This window comes from Maylandia zebra, linkage group LG1 (assembly GCF_041146795.1).
Source record: "Maylandia zebra isolate NMK-2024a linkage group LG1, Mzebra_GT3a, whole genome shotgun sequence".
Classification (NCBI taxonomy): domain Eukaryota; kingdom Metazoa; phylum Chordata; class Actinopteri; order Cichliformes; family Cichlidae; genus Maylandia; species Maylandia zebra.
In genome coordinates this window covers 30,124,149-30,136,177 of record NC_135167.1, presented here as the reverse complement: position 1 = coordinate 30,136,177, position 12,029 = coordinate 30,124,149, and the positions used below count along the sequence as shown (strand labels likewise).

The 12,029-nt window shown below is 40.0% G+C and overlaps 1 protein-coding gene across 2 annotated transcripts in view; it reads right to left on the bottom strand.

Moving 5' to 3' along the window:
• Nucleotides 1-12,029, bottom strand: part of trip4 (thyroid hormone receptor interactor 4) — an 87,217-nt gene that overhangs the window by 50,382 nt on the left and 24,806 nt on the right. The window contains exon 12 of one of the 2 annotated variants that reach the window (XM_004557974.5): nucleotides 1,221-1,323. The exons of the other annotated variant lie outside the window; for it this stretch is intronic. Within the exon in view, the coding sequence (XP_004558031.1) occupies nucleotides 1,221-1,323 (103 nt within the window). The remainder of the gene's footprint in view (nucleotides 1-1,220; nucleotides 1,324-12,029) is intronic. 2 annotated transcript variants of the gene reach the window in all.

Here is a 12,029-nt window from a genome sequence, read left to right as displayed (position 1 = left end):
ATGCAGCTGTAGCAGGAAAAAAAAACTTGGCTCCAGGTACCGTTAAAATTAAGAAAATATAATCTATTAGTGGTTATAATTTCCAGCAGGGAACTTTAACAAAGCCATATTTATTTATTCACCAATAAAAAGAAAACTGCTGATTCATAAACAACAACCTACAGTCAGTTTAAATAATGCAGAACCAGATTTTCCAATCTGCGTCTACATCAGCAAGCCTATAACAACGTGTCAGCACGTTTCGACCTTTTATTCAAGAGCATCAGTTTAGGTTCACTGAAATGTGAAAATTAAAATAAAAGAACAGGCGTACACGAGCCTTTTTCCACTTCACGTGGCAGGAAAGTGCGGAATTGTGAAAGACAAACAAAACAACCCCCAAAAAAGAGCTTTAAAAGTACTCAGTACAAAAAGTAGACTTTTAAAACCCTCCAGACCAGTAATAATTTCTTTAAGACCTGCTGACATCCTACTTAACAAGAATTTCATTTAATCCTTTGATGTTCAGGTCTGAGCTACACCTCCAAAGCCATTTTTAACTGCTCATTATGTTCACAAAAACCGAGACAAGGCGATCATATCCAGTTTTGTAGGGAAAAGGGGGAGGGGGGGGGGGGGGTGTCATGGCTCCTGCTACATTTTACCTCAAGAATCTCAAAAAGAATTCTCCGTCGATATCAAACGATCTGAGAGAGGCACAGCTGCATAAACAATCCTCTCAAGTCTTTAGAGGGTTTAGAAATATTAACAAAGGAGCTTGCAGGTACATCATTTTTGCAGTAGCAGCTATGGCAGCAGAGGGAAAATGTGTTTGAGCTCTCTTATAAATCACACAATACAGCAACAACATTGCACATCCAGACCTAGTTAGTCCCCCAGGCAACCTGACAGCAAAATCCTGTCTTTACAGATGGCTCTCAGAGAGAAACTGCGTGTGTGTGTGTGTGTGTGTGTGTGTGTGTGTGTGTGTGTGTGTGTGTGTGTGAGAGCTTTGTGTCCATGTGTGTAATTTTGTTTTTATTAATGACAATATAGTAGTTGTGAATTGTGTAGCATTATCACTTTCACCTGTCTTTTTTATGAATAGGTGTAAACATACATACTAAAGATGATTTTTTTTTAAAAAGGAGAAGAAGAAGAAAAAAAGAAAGCAATTCTTAGTTAGCTCAGGCTAATTTCATCCACTCCACTTCCCCGGACATGAAAGAAGCAGGACTTACAGATCTTGTGCTTCCCTTTCATGGGGAATTTCACGAGCAACTCCTGGGGGTTGGTGCAGATGAAGACGAATGGAGAAGCAGACTCCTCACAGGTATCAGGGAACTGCAGGGATGGTGGGGGGAGGGATAATGAAAAGAACAGTTTAGCATCGTCTTACACAGGACTAGCATGTCAATACTGTGCACAGAAAATATGTTGGCGCTCATGACAGCGTTACAGTTATGAATCATTCAGCGAGTCCCTGTTTATACGCCTACGTCGTGCAAACTGTCCTCCGTGCCTGATGTAATACTACGGGCCTGACAGCAACTGATAGTTATGAGTCTCGCTGGGTCTTATGCACTATAATTGCACAACTAATGATGCAGTCGCTAATGAGAGCAGCTGCAGCACTTGTGAGCAGTAAAGACGACTCAAAATATATGACAACCGGTAAGAAATTCCTTTTTCAGACGCAGTGTTGTGTGCACATACTATTCAACAGAAAATAATGAATATCAATTTAAAAAAGAAAGAAAGAAAGGAACATGTATACAATGTTTGTGTTCATTTATTAATAAGGAGAACAAGGAATAATTCGAATTTCAAAATCAAACACATTCTTCCACATCTACAGAAATGCATCGAATTTAAAACACACCCATAACATATTTATCTGTCTCACATTCCTGTGTAAGAGTGGGCGTTTTACAGCCTATAAGTGACAGCAGCCCACAGCATACAGAGGCCAAGAGACAAGAGAAAACCTCTCTCTCCCTCTGTTATTGATTAGTCTCTCAGGTGAGAGTAGGGAATTGACTGACACAGTGACAAAGGAGTCATCTTTCCCATCACAGGCAGCCAACAGTTCTCAGCTCATCCAATTTCCTCCAGCACTATCAGATAGTGCCCATGATTGCATCTAGCCAGCCAGGAAGCAGCTCTTTTCATGACAGCATGCTTTTTCCTCCCCCCCTCTCTTATTCACAGCCTCTCTTATTCACAGCCTCTCTATCTCCCTCAAAGGAGCACTGAAGGTTGTGACAAATTTGGGGCTTTTAAAGGAAATCAACAGAGTCTGCAACCTATCTGTAAGGTCCCTGCAAACTGAGGACAGATGATAGAGATGCTTATTTCTGATTAAACCCCATGTCGACTTGAATCTCACTCACGGCTGAGTGATAAAATATGTAAACACTCCTGAAAGAGCCCCTTGATTGCTCCCTTCCTATGGCAAATGACACAGTGATTCCAATTAAATTAGATTCCCCCATTGGAAAATTCTCCTGACTGTCCTTGAACAAAATTATCTGTAATTTTGCAGGTTTTAAACAAGGCGGAGGGAACGAGGGGACGAGGTTGGAGATACATCAAAACCAACAATGGAAATTGTTGGTAGCTTATTCCTGTGTGCCAAAGACGTTCCTTCACTACCAGAAGCACAGGTGTTGGAGCTCATTTCTTTGATTTGTTTATGGGATGGCTTAGGCACATTCAGAACGTCTTGGTCTTGTGGTGTGAACTAGTAAACTTAAATGTGAAGCATACAGAAAAATAAAACAAAACCAAATGATAATAAATTATATTAATAAATAATAATGAGCAATTTTCATTAAAAAAAATCTCTATATATAAAATACCTACGGTTCCTTAATATGGAATATTAAATAGTGGATATAGGATGGTTGTAAATCATCATTCTTAGGGAAATTGAAATACATCACTAATGTGTAATTTGGCTACTGGACCAGGACTGTTTTCCAAACTCCATCTTTCTACTTTAGAAGATTTAGAAAACAGTCCTCCAATTAGAGTCTGCCCATACATCACTTTGCACACAACCACAAATAGTTATATAACAAATTAAAAGAGCAAAAACTTCAAACGCTGCACAGTTGGACTTCATCATATCCTTCGATACAGCTGAGTTCTGAAGTTAGGCGTTCCCTACGCTCATGCAACAACCTTACTAAGTGGGGTTTAAAAGATGGACGTAGCTACAGTGATGTCACTCCTGGGTTTCTGAAATTGTGTTCTTAGGCCTTGAGATAAGCGCTTCAGCCATCGCCATCTTGGTGATCAAAAAACTGAATATGATGAGGAGAGGAGGGTCTGACTGTGAACAAACAATCAATGAAAATTTGTAGGTGGGTCCACACACAATTAATTTTTTTACTGTCTATGACGGGATCAAAGTAAGCAACATTTCCCTACCAGTAGTGGTTAACACACTCACCTAACACATGGAAGATCCCTGTTTTGAGACTGGGAAGAGACACTGTTATATCAGGAAGTAAGCAGCAGCCAAAGGAAACTTCTTCTTAGTCTCAGTTAAATCCTGCCAAACTATTTTCCTGTAATGGTTCCATTGAGGAGACCAATTACAATTAAAGCTTTATGGTTGAATCGTCCATGTGAAAACAAAAGGCACCAAAAATCAGTATTGTCAGTTTTTTGGGTTTTCATATTCCTTTTGTTGTTTAGTTTTAGTTATAGTGTTATTGCATGTACGAAACTATTTGGACATGAAACTTTTAACTTCATAATTTTGTTCCCTTTGACATTTGTGAACATCAGAAAACAAATCACTCTAACTAGCTCCTCCAAGTCCAATATTTACGCCAATTTTAAAAAATTCAAGAAATGATTCTTAAACACATTAAAACCCTTGAAACATAAGAAGAGCCTTTTACACACCCTTCCCTCACTTTACACTTTTATACTTGCAAAATCCATTAAGTCTAGGCGACAGAGCTGCCTGGGTAGAGTGCAGGAGGCAGAACACAGGACAACCACTCACTAGCTGCAAACACAACAGACTTTAGCCTAGAGGCACGCTCTCATCTGTGCACATCAGTTGCACGGACTACGAACTTGGCAGGTTAAAGGCCGTTTAATGTCTGACGGAGCTACATTAAACATTTGTGTTCATCAGGTTATTTCTGCAAGACTTTCATGGCTGCACTGCATGTGTGAAAATGGCTTAATACTGCAGCTTTTTACCAACAATACAAAGTTCCTTGAGATCACTTTTGTGAAATGCTGCTACAAAGACAAAAATAAAACTGTATAGAAGAAAGAGAGCGCATTCATCATGCTTGCAGTGGTCATTATCACATTAACAGGAAAACAAGCTCCAAAATCCTTCAATAATGGAGCCTGTGAAAGGTAGTCTTCCTCGCTATTCTAACATTGTTAACACACCACTTTCTCACACAGCAGATGCAAAGTACTGTGCAGGCACGCTGCTCTTTTTTGTCTGAGTAAGACTACAAGGAGCAATAATCTAAAAAAAAAATCACTTTAACAGCATGATGAACAATGTGACTTGGGCCACAAGTGAAAAGAGTTATCTCTGTGTATAAGTGGGCTGCCTGCAGCATAAGAAGCACATAAAAGAAAAACTATACTTGACTTCAACGCCTGTGAGAATATTCTGTGATCTTCGAATAATTACATAAGACGTGGCAGATAAAAGAAGAATATATCACAACTAAGAAGTGAGAGATAAAAATTGGGAATAAGAGAAGATTCAAAAGGAAGAAAGAAGCACAGAGGCATTTAAGATCATTACGGAAAAAAAAAAAAGAGAAATCTCTCGTTACACAAGATGGCTGTATTGTCAGTTGTACTCAAGGAAACAAAATGGTGGTGGTCTGAATTCAGATGAAACGAGCCTAGCTGCAGCCAGTGCTCGAGTGTGCTCATGTGAGACCCTGCCAGTTGCCTGCTCTTTCATCCTCCATTAGCTAATTAGCATTTAAAGCTGTTGAATGTGCTGCTTTGCCTCACTACCTCCCCCACTTAATTGTTTCCATTCCACGTTAATCAAAAGGGCACGAAACGTTGTGGTTGTGTGACAAGAAGGTTTTCTAAAGCCCTCCATATTCATCAGGAAGGATCTAATGTAGTCTGAGTGGACCTGCTTACAAATACAATTAAAGTTAAACACAGGTATTGAATTAGGAAACTGTTAAGTGAATTTACACGAAAACACCGTGGGTGACTGTCACGTGACCTCGCAGTGGCACACTCGTTCGTTAGTGAGTCAGTTTGTTAGTATGGTAGGTCATGCTTACAGCCCTTGGGCATTCTGGGTAGACTGCCTAATGTGTTCGACATGGGGAGAGATCTGAGGGCCTGTGTGTACAGCTGCATTCAAATGCCTCAGCTCGAATTGTGTATCACTAGTTGATCTCTAATTTACTTGGCTTACTCAATCGTGAGACAAAACGCTTCCGCTCTGTCACAAACGTCGCACGGAGTGCACGTCCGCTGCATGGCTGCGTTCCACGCTGCTTTGAAAAGGTGGATGCAAACACACCTCGACCTTGTCGGCGTGACAACTGATGATAATTCTTGCCAGTGTTTCAACAAAAGTGCAGCTCCACTGTCCTAGCTGTGGATCAGACTGAGTGTGCATAATTCAATCATCTGGTTAGCACTCTTAGAGCAACAGCTTGACATTTTGGGAAATGTACTTATTATTTTTTTCCCCCTCAGAGACAAGAATGATGTCACTCTCACATCTTCACAGTTCATTTGAAGCTACTAACTGCAGCCATTTTGCTTTGCTTAATGTGTTCAACATGGAAGAAAGTTTTCTGGTGTGATGTTAATAACCCAGAAGGTTCTGGACTCCACATTTTGTATCCTTAACTGATGCCATGTTTGGTTTTTCTTTTTTTGGAGACACAAATGATAATATCTGGATGACAGGTTGTTAAGATATCAGCTAAGGTTAGCAAGCTTTGATAGCCACCTGCATTCATAAACTATATGGTGTTACCCACACACAGATATTGGCACTGCTAAGTCACAGAATTATGAAATACTAGAATTGTACCCACCAAAATTAAAGCACAAGCTTCTTGAGCAAGTGGTACAACACACCAAGTAATTCCTAAATCCTTCTATATACATCTTCGCCCAATAGTTTGCAGGCAAAAGCATGAGTTACATAGACCTAGAGACCAGTTGATGACAGCTGGCAACCTCTGGTTAGGAATGCATATTTTACCCTTGCGAACGAGTTGGTAGTGGTTGCTGAGAAAAACTGGTAGTGCACAGAATACTTTCTTGCGAGCGTTGTGGTTAGTAGTTGACAGCACACAATGTTGTCTGTAAACACTAAGCAATGTTTGTAAAATGTAAAGCTGTGAACCAAGCCAGAGAGTGAGAAATTTCACCTTCAAAATAAAAGTTGCATGTTCACTGTTTCTCTAGTTCTCTGCGATTATCAGGTTACTGGTTGTAGACAAGTCTGCATTTTCCACGCTACGGGCAATCCATGGCAACCTGTTAGCAACCAAAATAATCACAAGGACACTTTCAGTACAGCATCATACACTTTTTTCTTAATTAGCAACAGCCAGCAACCACACTCTCCCCCTCAGATGTTTCCTGATGGCAGTTTTACATTTAACTGCTTAAACAGATGATGTCCAGAGTTGCTTTTTGACAAATATAATGGAAACAGGGGATTGCTCTCCATTGAGACAATTTTCTACTATTAGAAATATGCTTTTTTTGAATTAGGTAAAAGATGGCTTTTACGTAGAGCACACAGAAGGCAACCAAGAGTTCCTTCACACACACACACACACACACACACACACACACACACACACACACACACACACACACACACACACACACACAATATTTTTCTGATCTTTCACATGTGGGCTCAATCGGAATGGACTCCATTTTTGTAGCAAGGAGCTGACAATGTCAGGTCTGTTATATGTTGGCGTACTGTTTTCATGCACAGCGGTGTACAAAAAAAAAGGGGGGTATTTAAACATCACAGAGGTTGTTTAATCATTTGTTTGTGCCAGGGGATAAAAAACAGGGCTCCAACAAACTGAAACATCTTTGTATTTGCAAGCTAGACATACTGCAATGCTTTGGAAGTACATGCTGAAGTGCGATGTGTGGGAGTTAAGCAGGCAACATGCTGCAAATATGGACTCAAAATATTTAACAGGAGCACAGCTGAATGAAGGCTGATATAACATACTAAACAGCAAAATGAAGAGGTGAAAAATTCATAAAGCATCACAGCCTCTTCAGAGACTGCCAGTTCAATAAACTGCCCACTATTTAATTTGCTGGGATCAAGCCGGAGGGGATTCAACAATAACCAAGTGCAATAATATGAAATTCACAAGTTCATTGGAAAAAGTAAAAAGGGTCTGCTGGAAGGAAGCCTTTGGCCATAAAAGAATAACACTGGCTTAGAGGGCAGTGAGAGGACACGGTGACCCCACTGCTCTTACCACACATCTTTATATTAATGTAACATGGACTGAGGTTTATGAGTTTTATATTTCACATGCGTACTTTATCAGCTTTCCTTCCTCAACAAGTCATCTGCGTTCGATATACTGTACTATTTATTCAAAATACAGTCCAAATACCATGAGCTAGCATTGGTATTTAAGTAAACAACATCCATCTTAATAAAAACAGCTAAAACAGAGTCAGGATTTGACAGCAGGAACACAAACCTTTAAGCCCAAGCTTGTCAAGTAACAGCTCAACAAGCCAACACTGTTCCCTCTCCTCTTTCTACAATGTCTCTCTCCCTCTCTCTGGCTCTTTTCAGCTGCTGTCGGCAATTAAGGGCAGCAGAGACAAGTAATCTCCTTCTGGGCGACAGGGCCAGACCAGAACAGGCATGTGGAGTGGGCTGTGCAGTGAAAGGGGGAGGGGTTGGGGGACTGCGAGGCTGGCCCCTACCTCAGCCCTAGCCAGGCCCTGCTTGGCTGCACTCAATCTCAGCCCAATAAAAAGCCCTTCATTGGCAGGGTGCAACTGAGCCAGACGGGCTGGGAGCATGTGGCTTTTAAAAATGAGGAGGGTGGAATAAGGGGAATGGGAAGGGGGGGGGGGACCAGAGAGTAAAAATGAGGAATACGATTCGGGAAGAAAGACAGATAATAAGAATACAGAGGCGGAGACTCTGATTGATAGGGAACTACACAAAACCAACTACGTCTTCCCTGAGAGGACACTTTTGAAATACTGCTTAGCCAGTTCTGTCAAGGCTGGTTTCACCCTGGGAATGCAGAAACAGATGGGTTGTCTCTGAGCTATGGGCTACATGTGGGAGGTGAAAGGGTGTTGTTGGGAACTGTATGCAACAGCAATCCTTTGCCAATCGTTCTTTAATCTATTGTGTTCCCCAAACAACACAAGCATGTTTCTGGCATTCATTAACCCGCCAACAAATGCAGCTGCCCCGAGGAAACTTGTACTCAAACTGCTTTTCAGCCTTTTACACGCACTAAGTGTGTTATTTGTTTTTCCATCGCCGAACAACACAGGAACAGAGCACATGCAGGCAGCACAGACATTCAAAGACAACAAAATGCACAGACATGACTGCACAAACACAGACACACAATTGTACATTTTCCTGCTTTAACTGAATGACATCATGAGCGGTGCCAATTTGTTTTCATGCCGTCTTGTTACATTTCTGTTTCAAAAAATTCATTAATGAAGAAAAAAACCCCCACATAAATGTGATAAATTCAAAATAATTTTAAAGGATCTATCAATAAGCAATCACTGAGATTGGTGCTACTTGGACTTTTACAATGTGACTCTACTTCTGTCTCTATCCTAAAATCTGTAACTGATGAGCTGCATAGCAGTGCCTGTAAATCTGATTTATCAGCGATGAATGGAATTTTTCTTTACAAGCTTCTAACAACTGAGAACAATAGGTGCTCAGATAAGACTGAAAAGCTGGCAATGCTCCATTTCTCTATGCAGAAATGCACTAATTTCCGCTCCACTGCCAATAAACTGGGTGGCAAACTCATGAGCATAGACTTTTGTTGTCATAGTAAGGTAACCTGTTTTTTTTCTCCCCGCAAAGTTGGCATGCAGCCTTATTTGTGTTGGCAAGATTGTCATCGAAGGTATGAAGCCCTAAAGATGTTCACACATCGCTTTTCTCTTCTGTGTTTGAATAATCAGCTCAGCAGAAAATGGCCCTTGATATTTTCTTCTATTTATTAGTTCACAAGTCGACAGAACATGTTTAATTTGATAGTGAATTCTAGATTGGATATGAAACATTACATGAATTAGACACACGTATAAACATCTATACCAGATTTAACACTGTCCAGGGAGCTGTATTTAAAAAATAGGTGTTTAAAGGTAAAGTTTTAGCGCTTGTGTGTGACAGAACCAATTAATCAAATGGAAACCAAGTACATGTAAGCTTAAAAGCAGTCTGCAGGAGGTCACTTTTGTACTGCCCCTGTCTACAACAATAAATTTAATGTTAAAAACCAAGAATATGCTTTCACTCTTTGCCTCTTAGGTAGTAAATGGTTCTTCAATATTGGCAAGCTGCATTGATATGGGAGACTACACCTATTAGCCATAATGTTAGGGTTCATAGATCACTTTATAAATGAGGAATCTGTGGAGGAGAGACTGTTTGAGCCAGGTGCAGCGGTCGTTCGCAGGGCCGACAAGTTGAAGTTGATGTGATAGTTTATGCAACGTTAAAGTTTAAGTTAAACCCCAGTTATATCGAGGTTAAGTCTTTCTTTTCACAAGCGCATCCAACTACGTTAAACATGAAAAGACCCCTTTTCAGGGCATTTCAGCCCTGAAGTTCTCTAGATATTACTTTTTTTATAGGAGGTGGATGGACATTGGGCATTTGTTGTTCCTTACCCACCACCTCCACAGTACAGATGTAATGGTTTTATCATTTCACAGTGAACAAGTTATGCGTCCTGCCTTCTGCACACTATTTAGGCAGCATCCTTAACCAAAGTAGAATGCGAATTTCTACCAGTGAGAATGTAGCGGACATGAACCATCTCCTGTGACAAAGGGCAACTTCAGAAAATGTCAGTCTAGTAAAATTTTATTTCCACAGAACCTTCCAAGATAAATATCACAAAGCGCTTCACAAAAAATGCTAGAACATCAAACTAAAAAGTCACCCAACAGCAGTTTCAGCAAAGATCTACATCACTGTTGAAGTAAAGCACCAGCAATGAGGTGCGGCTGTTTAGCTGCTGCTGCCGTCAAAGACTGAGACGATTTTAATATTTACAAAAAACGACTCCGGTAGTTTAGCAGGGATCCTCCACGTTTTCTGATTTGCCACCATCTGTCGTTTGCTGTTAATTCAAAGTCGCGCCTTCATCTGTTTGACATTAAAAACCTTCCAGCAGTTGAGGAGAAAAAAATATTTTCACATCACATTTACTGTTAAACATCTGCAGGAAGTGTTGAGTTTCATTAAGAGAAACTTAAAATGATGAAAGAGCAACAAAGAGGTGTTGACTGGAATGAATGAAACAGCTTTTCTGTTTGAAAGTGAAAAACAGCAATAAGTGCACATGTCTTAAATGTTCCTTATAAATATAAAAATGTATCAATGCAGCCTTCACAATGAGAACTACAGTTCACACACCAAGCATTTTGTATTTACAGCTCTTTCTTCCTGTACATCAGTTCTGATATTCACTTATGCAAACTTATTAATGCATCAAATATAATAACAGATGTTATTGCATTAAAAAGCTGGCTTTTTGTATTTAGTGGCTACATCAATAGACATTAGGCAAGGCAAGGCAAGGCAAGTTTATTTGTATAGCACAATTCAACAACAAGGTGATTCAAAGTGCTTTACAGAGACATTAGAAACAAGAACAAATAAAAAGCATGATTTAAAATGGATTAAAACAAGCAAATAACCTAACTAACTAATTAACAAACAAACAAACAAACAAACAAACAAACAAAACAGTATATAAAATCAAAACAGATAAAATCAGAACAGTAGATAAAATCAGTAGTTAAATGTAAGTTTTGAAATTTAAGCTTAAAGTGTGGATTTGGTGCTTTATTCAAATGCAGCTGAGAACAGGTGAGTCTTCAACCTGGATTTAAATAAACTGAGTGTTTCAGCTGATCTGAGGCTTTCTGGGAGTTTGTTCCAGATATAAGGAGCATAAAAGCTGAATGCAGCTTCTCCGTGTCTGGTTCTGACTCTGGGAACTGATAAAAGACCAGATCCAGATGACCTGAGGGATCTGGATGGTTCATACTGGGTCAGGAGGTCATTGATGTATTTTGGTCCTAAACCATTCAGAGCTTTATAGGCCAGCATCAGAACTTTAAAGTCTATCCTCTGACGGACAGGCAGCCAGTGTAAGAACCTCAGAGCTGGACTGATGTGGTCCACTTTTTTGGTCTTAGTGAGGACTCGAGCAGCAGAGTTCTGAATGAGCTGTAGTTGTCTGACTGATTTTTTAGGTAGACCTGTAAAGATGCTGTTACAGTAATCAAGCCTACTAAAGATGAATGCATGGACTAGTTTTTCCAGGTCCTGTTGAGACATCAGATCTTTTATCCTTGATATATTCTTGAGGTGATAGTAAGCTGACTTTGTTATTGTCTTAATGTGTTTTTCTAAGTTTAGGTCTGCATCCATCACTACACCCAAATTTCTCGCCTGGTTTGTGGTTTTTAGATGTATAGATTGAAGTTCTCTGGTGACCTGTAATCGTTTTTCTTTGGCGCCAAGGACTATTACCTCAGTTTTGTTTTTGTTTAGCTGGAGAAAATTGTGGCACAACCAGTCATTGATTTCCTCAATGCATTTACCAAGAGCCTGTACAGGGCCTCGGTCTCCTGGTGACATTGTGATATATATTTGTGTGTCATCTGCATAGCTGTGATAGTTTATTTTGTTGTTGTTTATAATCTGTGCCAGTGGGAGCATGTAGATGTTAAACAGAAGGGGTCCCAAGATGGAACCTTGGGGAACTCCACATGTGATA